At 45.4% G+C, this 16280-nt stretch overlaps 1 protein-coding gene across 2 annotated transcripts in view; it reads left to right on the top strand.

Annotated features, from left to right (window-relative positions):
- Positions 1–14908, top strand: part of LSP1 (lymphocyte specific protein 1) — a 53401-nt gene extending 38493 nt beyond the window's left edge. For both annotated transcript variants that reach the window (XM_062577774.1, XM_062577775.1), the window contains exons 6-11: positions 861–904; positions 1088–1169; positions 1532–1672; positions 2520–2600; positions 3528–3639; positions 13537–14908. In XM_062577774.1, the coding sequence (XP_062433758.1) occupies positions 861–904; positions 1088–1169; positions 1532–1672; positions 2520–2600; positions 3528–3614 (435 nt within the window). In that variant the 3' untranslated portion in view covers positions 3615–3639; positions 13537–14908. The remainder of the gene's footprint in view (positions 1–860; positions 905–1087; positions 1170–1531; positions 1673–2519; positions 2601–3527; positions 3640–13536) is intronic.
- The last annotated feature ends 1372 nt before the right edge of the window (positions 14909–16280 follow it).

Below are 16280 nucleotides of genomic sequence, written 5' to 3'. Positions count from 1 at the left end.
GCCTGCCAGGTGCAAACCGCTTGCTGAGGCGGGGGGTGCATGTCATGCTGCTGTGTTAGGACCCAGTGGAGCAATTCTGAGCACATCTCCGTTAGCCCAGGCTGCAGTTTGTTGATTGCTGTGCTCTCCTCTAATGGGCCTTGCACTCTTCTGTACTGTTGTGAAACGTGTCCTCTCTGTGACACTGTCTTGTTTTCTGTTCGGTTAAAATTTAGCACTGGCTTCCTGAAAGCTCCTTAAAATGAGTATTTAGCACTGCTTTTTATCTGCTGACATGTAGGTGATGTCTCCCATGGCACAGGCAGCAATTTACAGGTGGATGGCTTCCTTTTACTTAGTTGCTGATTCTCGGCTCTGTAGGACATGCTGCTGAAAAATGCTACTTGTTGACTTGAAAGTGATTGTGTCTCTGTTCTTTTCTGGAGCATGAAAGAGCTGTGAGGTTTAGCAACACTTTTTCAGTGGTTGCAAAGTGTTTGCTTGCCTTCCTGTCAAACTGTTCTTGCACAGAAGTATCTTGTGCAAAACTCTCTTCCCTGATGGCTTGACTTGAAGAGTTGCCTTGTAGGAGGCTCTAAGTGCTAAATTGCCCTGTCTAGTGGGGATAAGCTGCTGTAACTCATGCCTGTGCTGTTCTTATACTTGGCTTTTCTGCAGCCTTGACTGGCAGTGCCCCTAGCTTTTTTCCTGTCTTTTCCTCATGTGCCACTCTGTCTGCCTTGGGTATGGCAAGAAAACCAAGTGTCTGAGAGAAATTTAAGTGAGCAGAAAAGGAAAGTGGCTGGACTGTGGTCAGCTAGGGTGATACTTTTCCACAGGTCTTGGATGTGTAATATCCTTGTCTTTTCTCCCACTTTCAGATCACGGACAGAACTGAATCACTGAACCGCTCAATAAAGAAAAGGTATCTCTAGGGTTGTTGGGGAGTTAGGGTAAAGCAGGCCCCTTGTTTCAAACAGAGGATGCCTGAGAGCTTGCTGAGAGGGTGGGTGGTGATGACAGGCTGCCTGCGGCCCTAAAAGTCCTGGCCGAGGCACGGGGGTCCCTCCCCCCAGGAGGTTGCCTTATTCTCTTCTTTTCTATCCAGTAATAGCATAAAGAAGACTCAGCCTCCCCTTCCTGTATCGAAGATAGATGATAGACTGGAGCAATACACGCAGGCCATTGAGGTGAGCAGCTCTGTTGCAGTGTCCTCACCCTCTGCGGAGCCCCCTTCACAAGGCATTGTTGTCCTGGCCTGCTGCTTGCTCCTACAGTCTGTGAGGTGACAACCACTTTGTCTGACTTGTGCTAGGAGCAGCCCTACTCTAGATCCCTCTGGGACATAAAGTAGGCTTCTTTAATGAACCACTGCATCAGTTTTTCCTCCAGTTCCCTGGTTACTGGGTGAAAACATCTGCAAGGGAATAGCAAAGCCCTATAAATCTCCTTTCACATCCCTTCGTTCCTGAGGACTTCCCATTACACAGAAGATAAATGCTTGAGGCTGAGAAGTTCTCTGATGGTGTTTGTTCTCTATTTGTTTTTTCAGACATCCACAAAGGCTCCAAAACCCATCCGACAACCATCCCTTGACATTCCCACCACAAGCATGATGGTAGCCAGCACAAAAAGCCTCTGGGAGACTGGAGAGGTTGCAGCTCAGTCCTCTGTGAAGTCACCAGCCTGTAAGGTAAGGCACTTGCATGACCTACCCTGTCTGTGCAAGAGAAGAGGTTGACCTCTGCCTGCAACGTGCATTACGTTTGCCCTGTAGGCGTGTAGCATTAACCTGCGTATGTGGCTCAGTGGTCATGCTAACCAGTGACAGCCAGCATGCAGCCAGACCTCTAAAAGCCTTTATGTTAGACTCTATCCCTTTCACCAGCATCTAAGATCTGTGCCTTGGAGCTTAGATTCATCTCTGCCAGAGTCCTGAATTGCTGCTCAGTGGTACAGCTAGGAAAACCTCTGAAGCTGGTTGAGTCTCTGTCTTGAAACAGGAAAGAATTCAGCTGGTGGGGAAATGGTGTGACTTTTATGGGGACTCGACTGAACTCCAGTTGTTGAGCGCTAAGTTGGGTCTGGCATTAAGATAATAAATCTTGTAAACTTGAAAAATGCAGAGAATATTGTGTATTGCTTTCTTAGTAATTTCATTTTCTGGCCCCTGAGAGCTAAGGGGATTCTATAACACACTGCTTGCAAATCTATGTTTATGTGAGCAAATTCCTTCCACATAACAGTGCCTTGATGTTAACATGTCTCAAATAGTTAACAAATTTAAGAAAATAAACATCTTGGATCTCTGATCCAATCTTCTGTGGAAGAGAGTGAGAGAGGAGAAAACTTAGATATATTGGGAACAGGAAAAGGTTTTCATAGTCTTGAGTTTTAACTGCAGCTGTCATAGGTCAGACAATGTGACATTATATATTAGGTCTTTAAAGAGGTTAGATACGTGGATTTGAAAGGGATATGAACAAAAGCATGTTCAGTAACATTGCCAGCGAAGGGTAATGAGAGCAACCTCTTCTCAGGATATTGTGGCTGGAGACATCGTGAGCAAAAGAAGCCTTTGGGAACGGAAGGGTAATCCCAAACCTGAGACCAATATCAAGGTAAGTTAGTACCTGTGCAGGTAGTAAAGTGCTTCCTCTTTTGTGGAAAAAAAGGTTTATATGATTGGGGGTTGCTTGTATCCACCAGAGCATTTGCGTATCTAAACAGTAAGTGAGATCTTCCCAACAGTTAGTTGCTATAGCTTCAGTCTTAATAAAAATAATGACAAAAGTCATGTTGTAATACTGAAAGGTCTCTTGGCTAGTGTGTTGTTTCTAGATGTTGTGTTGGGAGCCCTGGTTTTCCAGGCTAACATTGAACTGTAAGTATGAAGGGCTTTGCTGTTATTATGCTGCTTAATCTTGAAATTAACAGAGAAACAAAAAATTAAATGGAACGCAGCCGAAGACAGTGTCAACATTTGCAGATGTATTTGGGGTCTTGTGTCAAGTGATATGCTTGTGGAAATGCATGTTGAAATGCAGGAAACAGCTATTGCCCTAATTGTTCAGGTTAAGTTAGAGATCAAAGTATATCATCTGCAGACACACCTTGATAGTACTGCTGCTAGTACATAATAAATAAACCAGTACTTGCTGTGAGTGAAAGTACTTGCTGTGAGTGAACCCTACAAGAACATCGACTTGGAGGGCTCTTTGAGCCCTTCCTGCAACACTCTGCGTTGCATCTTCCCTTCCCTATTACACATTCTACGCTTGCTGTGTTGCCTGACACTTGCAGAAAGGACTGGTCTGTCTTTCTGTCTATGCAAGGAGTTTGTGGAAAGGATAGGAGAGGAGCACACCATAGGCTGTGGCTGTCTCAAAGCCCTCTGGGATTCTAAGCAACTTTTCTAACTAATAACTGTTCTGATAATACGAAGTTAGAGATTCTCCTGTGTTTCCGTAACCTTGGGTATTTGATCTTGACTGCCTATTTGAGGAGGAAAAATGCTAACTTTGGCTATTTCTTTCTGTCCGGTTCAGTCCACTCCTGGGAAAAAGTATAAGTTTGTTGCAACAGGCCATGGCCAGTACAAGAAAGTGCTGATAGATGATGCGACAGAGCAATAACGTGCCTGGAGAACCCATTAACCAGGTAGGTTAGTTATGACCTTGTGCTGCATAATAAACTCCTGGTACCGTTCTGACGTTCTGTTTCGGTTGGGTAAACTTGGATGAGTTGCAAGGTACCATATGATAACAGTTGGAGCCTTTTTTCTGGGCAAATACGTGACTTCCTGAGCTGGAAGGAAGTGGGCATATAGCAGCCTGCTTTGATACTGCTAGGAAGCTGGATACTTATGTTAGTTTAATCTGCAAAACAAGTCCCTTTGCTAATGCTGTTTGAATGAAGATGAGTTTCCCTTTGCTTGTTCAAAGGAAGAGTCTCTAATGCTTACTCTTGTGATCTCTTATGCTGAAAAGAAGTACTAGCTGGAGCTCATTCCTGCAGAGCATACGGGCTGATATAGTCCTGAGATCTGAATGTTTCCAGGATCTAATTCAATGATTTACTAAATTAAGGGAAAAACTTGCAACAATTTTAGTGACCTCTGGAACTGGTCTGCAGTAGGGTTGTAGCAGGGGGGAAATGAATACCTGCTGTACTAGCTGGACCAACAGAGCAGAAAGGAGTGTGTGCTGATGCATAGCAAGATGGGGTGGCAAAGCTGGGCTGCTGTCTTTGAGCCCTCTTGAAAGTCTTTGGATCACATGTACTTACTGTCACTGTGTTAATGGATATTCTGGTGTTACCTTGAGTGGATGAGAGAGGGTTGTGGTAGAAAGAAAGAATTGGCATACATGCGGATAACTAGTTGGATCCAACTGGGCAGCATCTGACACTGAGAGGACAGGATGTTGGGAGGGGAGAGAAACAAGCTTTTTCTTTTTCCTTTCCTTTCTTTTTCTACAATAATAATAACTTTATTTCATAGCCAAGCTTATAAATAGCTCTTTCTGCTACAAAGCACCTTCTTTGTTTCTGGATCCTTCTGGGACTGTTCTTTATTTTTTCCAAAGTGCTGGCTTCCGAGCGCAACATTCCTCCCCCCCCCCACACCCAGTGTTGTGCACTCCTTTAGTAAAGAAGCTCTCTGGATGGCCACTTTGAGATGGGCAGCACTACAAACCCAAGTCTGTCCATCACTATGTTTCTAGATATAGTGAAGGAGGAACCTGCAGGACTGTACCCTCAGCTTGCTTCTCTGACTGTTTCCAGAAAACAGTTTCAAAGTCGTCTTTGGCCTCTTTTTTCCTTCTGAAATTTGTTTTCATGCACTGAGTTGGGATCCTGTTGAGCTTTGATTCTAGTAGCAAGCATCTTAGATTTTGTTTGTCCTACCTGAGTTTCTGTAAGCAGCTCAGAGGAAATGGTTCTTGGTTCTGGCCTCTCTTGAGAAGCTAGTGGCTGCAACAGGGCATCCTCTAGAATCTGTCCAGTATTTCAATGATCACTACACAGCCCTGATGTCCTATGGGCTCCCTCACAAGAAACGATTTCTCTGCCTGCAAATAGAAAAAGGACTAAAATAGCTTGAGGATTTGGACTTGTTCCTATTCTTGGGTTGCTAGTTGGCTGTTTTATATGCTGAGAGGTCTTTCTCTACTGCCCTACTGCCCTGTTAACTATGTTCATCCTTTCCCTCCCTCCCCATGTCCCTTGTGCTTGCCCTTCTGCTCCAAAACCCTTCTGATTCACCCTACTGTCACTCACTTGGCAACGCCCTCATTAGCCTTCTAGTTGCTTGAAGATAGGTGCAGTTTTTTTTTTCTCCCTTTTCCCTTTTCTGAGCTGCATGCCCTCTGAGCAGGCTGTGGAGCCAGAGGTTTCTCCCTAAATGGCAATTTAGGCTCTTACTGATGGCCTGTCTGACACTGAAAAACAACCTAAACTTGTGCCCAGTGGCATTCCCCTTCCCTTGCTCTGCCTGCTTGGCACAGGTTGCAATACGCTGCAAAGGCTCCTATTAAAAAGCCCACGGCAGAGACCTCCTGTTGCCTCCAGACATCTGTTCATTTGTCTCCATGCTTGTGCCTGGGTCCATCTCTGCAGTACTTGCTGGACCTGCTTTGTGCCTCTGCCTGTGTCTCAGCACAGAAGGCTAAACTATGCGGTCAGACCTGCCTTCCTCTCAAGAGTGGCGAGCATCACTCTTGCCACGAGTGGACTCCTTGGCCTGTGGTGGCTGCCCAGAGGCTCAGCTAGAAAGGTAGCCTGGTGGGGCACCGAGCCACCATAAAGCTCATGGAGCCAGCAGGCACGCACAGACCTTTCCTCATCACTATGTGTGCAAGTTGCTTGTTTGTTCTGGTCACTGTTGCTGTGGGACAAAAGGGGTTAAAACACAGTCGCTTCAGAAGCGATGCTCTCTGTCCTAATCCATGCTCAGCTATAGTCAGCATCAGTTGTTTGGCTTGATGGATCTTGCGAGGGCTGACTTTTGTGTTTGTTTCCATCGATCTGTGCTCTAGCATGGCTGCTCTTACTGGGCAACTGGTACATTCCTGTGTTAAGTACATATTTCTAGTGCTTTGTGTGTGTAATATTTTGTCTAGGTCTTTTTTTCAAGCATGATAAGAGAGGTTACTGCATGCTAGGAGGCAAGAGTTGCCAGCTGAGCAAGTATCATTTAAGGAGTGAACTCTTGGCCACTCCGGAAGATGATCACAAATAGCAGATGACTTCAAGCTGCAACCAACAGAAGTTAAAAATGGGGCTGGCATTTCAAAACCTTTAGATGGAAAGTTAAAGGAGATTGCCTCTGAGCCAGCGCTATCCTGCAAGGGAAGCCACTGCCAGAATTCCCACAGGGTGGATGCAATTTCCTGTGAAGCAGTTTTATGCTGGTAGAGCCCTTGCAGGGAAAGGAGCAAACTCTTCTACAGTTAGGTACCATTTTTTTCACTGTGGTAAGGTAGTCTTTATGTGCATTAAAATTAGGCATTGTGCATTATCTAAGCTGCGCTCTTGTTGCTGGGTAGGTCTTTCCCTGTTGCCCTCTCTTGTAGCATGTCGAATTATCTGGCAGTCACTCCTTATCTCTGATCTGTTTCCAGCCTGCCAAATGCTCCTCCTTGTCAAACATCACTTTTATACTAGTTCAAAGGTCCTGACAGAGTTAAATGATGTTCATTTTCCTCAGAAATCTGAGGAGCATCAGACTCAGTTTTGCTCTCTCCGAAAAGGCTACTATGAAGCAAAGGATTAGAAAACTGGGGAGGAGGGGGCAGAGACTTTAGATATATTGTTTTCCCTGTGGTATTGCCCTTCCCTGTTGTATCCCTTGGGATTTTCTCTACCACTGTGATTAGACCTGATTTTTGAGTTGTTCTAAGCAATTCTATTCTACTATACAACTATTCTCAGCTTTTCCTTTGAAAACTGGAGGTCGGAAGAAAAAGGAGGAGAAATCCAAACTTTAGCTATTTGGGCTTACTTTACTTTTTTAATCTCCTCCATGGAATAGGGAAGGGGGTATAAAACAGAAAGGAGACTACCATTAAAAGGAAAACTTCAGTGAAGGTTTGTCTGTAACCGAGTTCTTCTTTACAGCACCATTACAAAATTGGAAGACTTCAAAAAGGCAAAAGTGGCCTTTTCCCTATACCCTTTCTTCCAGTTTGGCTTGGGGAAATTCCAGTCAGCCCCATATCCTGTGTATGGGAAGAGAATGTCAAGAGCTGGGTATCAGATTTACTATTGAGGCTAAACATGCCAATCCTATGTTAGCTATGTAGAAGCATTCCACCATGTGATAAATTCCCTCAAGAAACGGAAATAGCTGATTGCCAGTGTTTTTGCTTCTGAAGCCTGGGGGCTGTGGAGTGCCAAGCATAATTAAAAACAGAATGACCCATAGCAAAATAGGACCGCTAGCAAGAGAACCAAGTATTTTGAAATCGAAATGGCCAAAGCAAGCACCGAGAAAGCTGTCTTGTCCTGAGCGTTATAGGTCTTCTATGCACTGAAATTTAGCTGACTGATGTAGAATGACTTTAAATGGTGATGCCCAGTATTCTAGATGGGGGAACTATTATGTGAGAGCTGGAAGGATTAGATTTGGTTGTCCCTTTCCCATTTCTTATAAGAACAGACACATTTCCATCTTGCTGTAAGCAAGTGGATGCAAGTTGCTCCTTGCTTGTACTTTGAGCAGAGAAGCTCAGGGGATGATGTATAAGCTCTTTGAGTTCTAGAGGTCTGAGACTCCCTAGATGGAGAGGAGGTATGGAGCAATGCAAATTCCTTCATGGTGTCTAATCTACAACCTTTGTTTCTAGGACTTCTATTACTCTTAAACACAAAATTCACATTCCATCACCTTTCTCTAAACTGTTTTTTCTTTCCCCTATAGGCAATTTGTCCTCTTCATTGTGTGCCTCTTTCTCCTCCCTATCCCTACATACAATGTTTGTAGTGGACTCTTTTAAAACAAAATGTCTATGTTTGTCTATCTTTCCCGGCTTCTCACCTGTGGATGTGGTATGTTATGCACTTAAGTTCATATACATACAGATAACCCTTAAACCTTCAGTGCAAGGCTGCTGGCTCAGCGGGGTTTTATTTTATTCTTTTTTTTTTCCCTTATACTTGGCTCCATCTGGCAGAAAACCTAGCCATAGGTACTCTCTTGCTTGGTGCCCTGTAGGAACCTCCAAAGATGTGGGCTTGGTGGAGTGGCTTGGCTTCAGTTGACTGACCATCCTGATGCCATTCTGTTAAAGCTCTTGGTGTGCTCTTCAGTCATCTTAGGTCCATACCGGCCCACCTCAAACACGGTGGTTATCTTTGTCATGGGCTTGACAGCCAGCTCCTTCAGCTTCCGGGCATCAAAGCGTGGTTTATGTAGAAGAATGGGTAAGCGGCGAGGGAAAAAGAAGCCTCCTTCCTTCTGCACTTTTTCTTCTGCTTGCTGCTTCTTCTTGACTGTCATCTGGTATAAAATGGCATCCCACATCTTTGTGGCCCTTGATTTAACGAGTCGGATGTCTTGACTGGTGCCTGCTTGAGAGCTGTCTTTCCTGTTTTCTTCCTGCCCCTGCTTGGCTGGTTCTGGCTCTGGGAGGCTGGGTGCCTCTGGCTGCACTATCAAGTGCTTTCTGAGGCGATACCAACCACTAACATTGGCTCCAGGAGGTTTTGCTGCTTCCACCAATGTCAGTGTTGGCTCAGCTTTGAGGGGTGGGCTGGTGTTTGGTATGCTAGGGATCAGCTGAGGGGGAATGGCATGTTCTCCCTTTGTTTCTGTGGGGATGGCTGCTGTAGTGTCTACTTGTGCTGGACTTGCTGCTTCTGCGGGTACTTGCCTCCAAGGAGTACTGGGTGTTGATGGTCTTGGGGTCTCACTGAGCTGCTTGGGTGATTCAGATACACTCTCTGATCTAGATATTTCTGTGTCACTTCCAAGGGCTGTAGGCTTATTGGAGTGGGCATCAGAGGTGCTGGGTTTGAGGTCAGGAGCTTTCACAGACTCTTTTTGTGGTGCAGGCCTGGGAGCTTGACTAAGAGGTCCTACCTTTGCAGGAGAAAGTGGGTGAGGCTCCAGGATGGGAGGGGAAACCATGGTCTTGCTGTCATTGAGTGGAGCAGGTATCTGTCCTGGAGTGGATTCAGGATGGCTTGTTTCAGGTGCTGGAGAAGGCCTTTTGTCCTCATTGTTGCAGGTTTCTTGGGTCTGGTTTGATGCAGGCGTCTTAGTTTTGGGTGCCTTGACACTGTGGAAGGAAGTGTGCACCTTGGTGATATAGGTAACCTCTGGTGCCCTTTCTGTACTGGTTGTGATAGAAGAGGGAAACTGGGGGAAAATGAATATAGATGAATCCCGTGGAGAGAGAAGCTGGGTATCTGTGCCTTCGGGTTGCTGTGGAGTCTCAGGAGCACCTGGCTTCTGTGCTGGAGAGGTGGTGAATCTGAGGTGTTCAGCAATGCGCCTTTGCTCAGTGACTGTCAGTGTGAAAGGCTTGCTTTTTCGGAGAGGGGAGGGAACGTGGTGGGTGACATGCTGGATGGGGAAGCGGGATGGGAGGCTGATGGAGGGGGCCATTGCTGTTTTGGGGGTCTCTGTTGGGAGAGCACTGCCATTGTGCTCCAGGTCTGAGCTGGCCTCGTTCACTGGGGAGAGACTGGACCGAAAGGACTTGGCTTGCTCTGAAGCTAGCACAGCATCTTTCTTAGCTGCTTTCTTCAGGAGTCTCTGGAGCCGCAGATTGTCCTTCCCTGGCTTTGGTAGGGTAGGAGGGGGAGAAATCTGAGGGTGAAGGGAAGCAGGTTGAATGGATGATGATACAGTTATCAGCATTGTCATCTCCTGAAATAAAACACAAAGCTTGGATTTGATATGGGCTTGGCCCTGTATCTGCCTCTTATAGTGCTAGACTGATTTTTTTTTTTTTTTAATATCCTTATATAAAGCCTCCTCTTTCTTTCTCCAAAAGCTGTAAGTATGAAGCTAATATTGTGCAAGAAGAACATCAAGTTTGGTTTTCTCACTCTCATAAGGTAGCCTCAGCCAATCTTGCAGGTAATGGGACATGGCTAGAGATTCACTCGGTGAAGTTTGTATCACCAAACCTGGAGTCGTCCTGCTCCTGGCATTAGCAAGAAATAGTTAGAGCTCCTTAGGACCCCAGACATTCGTGCCTTGGCAAGTTCTAACGGGATTTGGAACAAAATGTCAAGAGAAATAAAGCAGGTCTGAAATTTTGAAGTTTTGAAACATTCTCCAGAGGCATAAATAAGGAATGTTTCATGGCTTTCCAAATTCTGGTTATTAATACTCTGATACAATGTTATATACAACAGAACAGCCATACACTACATATGTCATTTGGGTCAAAGTCAATACCAGCCTTGATTGATTTCAGCTGGCAGAAAGACATCCCTGTGAAACGCAATACTTAAAAGCTGCATTTTTCTGGTGAGAAAGTGCTTTGTCACAACACTGACTAATTTTCACTAGTGTTTCCTTGCTGTGTCGAGCACTGCAGCAACCATCTCCTTCTGCACTTATCAGCCCTTAAGGTAAAACCTAGTTTTCTGTTTCCCTTGGAGAGCACTGCCACTGTCCTCCCTGTATGAGCCACTCTTCAGTGAAAGAGAAATAGGCTGTGGTCTGAATTGGATCTTGTATCTGTTTGGGATTTGCATCCAGAACCCCTTCTACCAAAATTTTCTAGCTGTGCTGCAAGAGTTGTGTTGAGGTTTGATGTTCCCCAGCCTTCCTGAGGAGGAAAGAGGAAAACTCAGATCTGTTTTGCTTTGCTAGCCTTGATGCAGACCTTTAGCTCCTCTGTGCCAGAAATCTGACAGTGCTGGCTCACCACCTGCTTAGAGTTGCTGAGCTTTCTATGCAATGAGTTATAAGTCTTTGAACCATTTAATCTGCAATGCTGGATGCAACTGAGCATCCTGAACCAAGGAATGAGAAGTGGGGTGATGTCAGGAGAGCTCAGTGGGGATATGCATACTTTTTGCTTTATTTTTGATGGATCTTGACCTGCTCTTGTAAGTGGAATTGCAGCATATGCCTCAGAGTCCTGACCTGGCTGATGTGATCTGATAGGAGGGAGGTGAAGTATGTAGCATGATGCCTACTGTGCAGGAAAATTGCCCTGAATAAAACTCATAAAAGTGCAGAGCAGATGTTTTGCAGTTGTGCCCTATGTTGCCTTTGGGTTTGTAACCCTGCTTTCAGCATCAGGTTAGAAGCTGACCCGTAATAAGCAAGAAGAAGGTACATCCGCCAAGGCTGCTTGTGGAAGGGAGAAGGAGGATGGCTGTCCCAGCAAAAGCAAATCAAAGTACTGAAGAGGTGGCATGTGGATGCACAAAGCCTTGAGGGCCAGCCCTTATTGCTGTGGGCGAGCTGGTCTTGTGAGCAGAACATGTGGCAGGCGGGGTCTGGGCAGTGCCTAGCGATGATGCACTAGTACTTACTGATCCCTCTATTTCAGCTGCAAACATGAGGAACCTCCCACCATTTTGATGGGGGGGGGGGGCTTTGGAGAAGATTTCTGCAAGCTAGGGATGACAACTGTTGGGCATGCCAAGTGGCTTATCAGCCTTGTGCTTTGGCCACGGTGCTGGGATTAGAACTTGCTCTGTTCCAAGAGCTGCTCTTAGAAATAAGTCTTCTCTGCCCCTAAAAGGACTAAGAGATCCCATTTCTTAATTAGATACATTTTCCCCTTCCCCAGCCCTTTGGATATTCTAAGCTCTTCTCTGTTAAGAAAGCCCAAATGTCTGTTGAGAGGTACATCCATGCTCTTGTGTAACATTGCTCTGGTTCGGTTTGTATAGATACTAGCAATTACTTGCATGATTTAAATGGTTGCAGTGTGAGCTAGTAAATTCACCTGATATTAGGACTGATTGTGGAATGATTTCATCTGCTCCTGTTTAATGCAGTCACATGGACTGCCTGCATTACAAGATGATCTGTGGTCTAGCAGTGCTGGTGAGCCAGAATTATAAGGCTGAACTGTTCCAGCTTGTTATGCTGGGCATACAACAAATGCAGGGGAATGAGCTTCCCAGCTACTGATCAACTCTGAATTGAGTGCTTTCCTCACCCTAAAAACTGTGGCACCCCTGAAAATGCAGCTTGCTGGGTGGGCCAGAGCAGGGTCTTGCCTGGGATTTGCTGCTAAGTGTGCCAGATACTTCTGAGGAGGGCAGAGGAGTCTGGCTGTGAGAGACTTAGGATATAATCCAGCTCACCAGGAAAACTTTGCCTCTATTTCTAAAGTTAGAGGCTGGTTTATGACTTGAGGATCTGTGGTCTCTTCCAGTAGTATGTGCCCTTAAAGTAACCATTGCTGCTATCTAACTGCCTCAGCTGGCTACTGCGCTGTGTGTCTTGGACCTTATGGGTGGTGAGTTGCGTGGCATGTAACTTGCGTGCTAGAGCCTCTGTGTCAGAGGGACAGTCAAGGCAAGAGAGACATTGCAAAAGGAGACCACTCTTTACCCTCCCTGTCATGCTTGGCTTTGAGTCTCCTTCAGAGATTCGCACACTTGTGAGAATTTTTGCAAAAGTGAGACTTTGCAAGTGATGTCATTGCTGCATAATGAAGCAAAAGCAAGGGAAAAGAAAGATATGCCTTACTGCTGACAGAAAGGCCAGAGCTGAAAATCTGGGGATAGAGGGGTGAAAAACCTGCCTGAAAAACTTGGGTGGGTGTGTTGCAAGTTGGAAGGAAATTGAGCTAGAAGCTGGGTTAAGAGGCTTTTAAGGGGTTAAGTTTCCCTCTTGCTGGTTGTGTGCCTGTGGGTGGTGAGAGGGGAGTCACCCACTCTTGGATCCCAACTGTTCTGCTGGACTCTGCTTGAATCACAGTCAGCTCCAAACTGAGAATGGTAGGGAGAGTATCAGCATGGAAGAGACATTTATTACATGATGGAAAAGTAATTTTGCACTGGAGCCCCTGTGCGGTACCAGCTGTCCTGCAGAGAGGAGATCAAGAGTTGTGGGAATCTGATACTGCCGCAGATGGTCCCAAACAGAGAGCTGTGGTTGCCAGGGGCTGGAGGAACGTGGTCTCTGCTTTAGTGACTTTCTCAGGCATGGAGGGAAGTCTGCTAATTGCCACAGATTTAGGATGAGGAGGCTGAGCTGAAGTACATCCTTCTCTCTGCCTGGGCGGTTGTGACCTCTGCTGGAGATGAGCTGGAGGCTGTCTTGGTGGCTGAGCCCTCATGAGCACTGGGGGAGCTGAGTGTAGGGGTATTTAGGTGATGGCTTCTTTGAGACCCTGCTCTCTACACTCCTCAGCTCCTGCTCTGTTATGGACAGGTCACTCAAATTGGCTGTCTTGCACTGTAGAGACTTTATAGGCAGTGGAGAGGAGGGATTCACATGGCTCTTGTGAAAATGGATGGGAGAAAAACATCTTTAATTGCTAGGGCAAGATACAAACTCTGTATAGCTCAGGATATCACTTGTGGCAGACCAAATAGTATGCATAAGCTTGTCTTTTTCTTGTCTTACAGCTGAACTTGGTCCTGGCCCGATGCAACCCTCAATGTCAATATATTCCTCTGCTCCAAGGAAGATACTCAAAAGATGTTTCTCTTCTCCTCCTGCCTGAAGTCAGTCTGCTTCAGTACAACCTCTGTCCTCTCTGGGTGTGAGCAATACTCTATGCTGTCTCCAGTCAGGTGAAAGAAACCAAATCAGCTGGCAAAAATGATCCCTATTTTAACCTTCTAAGTGACTCTGGCTATTTTTTTTTTTTAATCTGGCTCTGCTCTGGAGATGAAAAGCTGTGGCTCTTCTCCCTCTCTCTATCAAGTGCTTGAAGAGAAGAATCTACTGATCTGCCCAGCTGGCAGGTATTTTGCTACAAAATGAAGAATTTCTAATGGATGGTAGGGAAGAGGAAGCTGAATAGAAACCAAGTAAAAGAATCAATGTTTGAAAAGAGAGCAATGGGCAGATCTTGAATGTCAGGAGACTGCAAGGATCTTTTATCACTACCACTTGTATCAGCTGTGGTTAAATTCTTCCCCTGTTTGCAGTATAGCTTCTTTCCCTCTACAACATCTGCTCTGAGGGACACATCTACCGGTCTATCTGCATGCACATCAAAGCCAAATAACCTTTAAACTGGTCCTGTTTTATTCTTTAGTTTCCAGATCACCAGTTTAATCACAGCTGAGTACCCATGCCAAAATATTCCCGCCACTCTTCCATCTCAACAGTGACCATAGAAGTTTAGTTTCAGAGAGCTGCTGCCTTCCTCTCCCTATTAAACAGGAACGTGGGCCTGAGGCTTCCTCTTCCAGGTGAGGAGTGTTAATTACTGGCACTATCTCCCTTCTCTGCGAAGGGATTTGCTTTTCTCTGTACCTGGGCTCCACTGCAAGGAGTTGAAACACTTATTTCTGAATGTCAGACAGGTGTGTTGATAACATGCAAATTATGCTCCTGGAGGGGGTCTAGATATCTGAGAAATGAATAGAATTTCCTTATGCTGGAAGCTCCCTAGATGAAAAGGCATCTTATTGTGTTGTTGGGGGAGGTCAGGGCTCGCTGTGAACAGCGGGAAGCCAACCCCCTGAAGATAGGCACTCTGATTTCCAGGCTTTGGGCCACACTTCTGTAAACCAGCTCCTGGGGCTGTTCTTGAACTCTCCTGTGTCTTGACACATGTCATTAGCATGTTCCCAATTTCCTGTTTAAAATCTGTTCATGTCCTCTTCCTGTGAAGACTGTCAACATAAATTTGCAACTTGTTTCTGTCCTCCTAGGGGGAGAGCAGCTTCTCTCTCCTCCTGCAACAATTTGCTTCTTGCTTAAATTTACTGTGTCCTGAATATTTTTTTTGTAAGCATTTAATAAAATTTGAGGAAGATGTTGTAACAGTGTCAACTCTGAGGACTTTGTTGCTGTCAAAATTCCTACAGCAAAGATGGTTTCCCAGACCTTGCAATTCTGAGCCAAAAGTGGCAGAAGAGAAACCACCAAACTGAGTGACAAGAGTAAAAGGAACTTGTTGTATGTTGGAAGGGGGCTTTTTTCTGCTTAGGAGGGTTCCTGGCTGCTTGCTATTTTTCCCATTGTTATTGGGGGAAAATGACAGTAAGATGGGAAAGATCAGGGTCTGGGCAAGATTTAGAGCAGCACACAGAAGACTGTAGATAGTAATCAACTAGAATGAGCAGGAGGTTTAGCTGACCAGCTTAACAGAACTGGGTAGAGTTGGGCTTCAGCCAAAATCACTGGAGCTGTCAGCTACAAAAATCCTCTGTAGTCTGCTTATAGAGCTGAGATGAGGTCAATATAGATGTCTCTGTAGGAACCTAGCATTTTAAGGAACTGACTAGTGTATCTGAAATCATCTAAAGAAAAAGCTGTTTGACCTTTTGTGAAGGTGACCTTCCAAGTAACAGCACTTCTCTTGTGTAGAGACAGCATCCAGGATGCTATTCTTATTTTGAAGTGTGTAGGGAAACAGGAAAGCTGCTGGAACTCTGGCTACTCCCAGGTATTACATTTGACATTTCCAAATGAGAAAAATCTCTTGCAGCCATCTTTTTGCTTATTGATACCCTCACCTTCTTTACCCCTTGCTTTAGCCTCTTCTGGAATGAGGAATTCTGTAAGTCTGTGCTTTTCAGAGAGCATGGAAGAGCATGGCAATATCTGGCCCAGTCATCTTCAATCCTTTCTCTTCCAAGCTGAGACTTTGAAATGTGGCCAGAGCAGTAGCAAAGTGACGTATAAAAGCCTCCTGGCTTGAGGTAAAAGCAGCGCTACAGAACCATGCATGGCACTGGTAATCCAACTGGTTGGGACCTCCCCATTAGTTTCAACTCTGCTCCGTAGTTGGCTGGCAGAAAGGATGGCCAGAAACTTATTCTGTTATTGTTCCTGTGCCCTGCCAGCCTGGATAGTGCAGAAAAGGCCCTGAAGTCTGCTTGTGTGAAATTCCTTCTCTAAGGAGGGTTAATTTGCAGGGTGTATTTTCCCCACTTAAAATCCATGTGGAACTAGATGTGGTTTCAACTGAAACAACTGCTATAATCCAGGTTCTGGCTGCAGGAAAGAAGTGAGCAGATTGCATGGACATGCTCCAGAGAAGCCAGCATTGGTGGGAGACCAGAGGCAAAGTAGCTTGAAGCAGATGTGTGTAGCTTTTTATGAGGTACCTGGATCTGCCAGAGGAAACTTTTCCACAATTAAATTAACTTTACAATGTGCTATTTCTCCTCCCAAAGTAATGTGACATGCA

This window comes from Rhea pennata, chromosome 5, assembly GCF_028389875.1.
Source record: "Rhea pennata isolate bPtePen1 chromosome 5, bPtePen1.pri, whole genome shotgun sequence".
NCBI classification, from domain to species: Eukaryota; Metazoa; Chordata; class Aves; order Rheiformes; family Rheidae; genus Rhea; species Rhea pennata.
The sequence above is the reverse complement of the archived record's forward strand: the minus strand, read 5'-3'. Positions and strand labels throughout refer to the sequence as shown.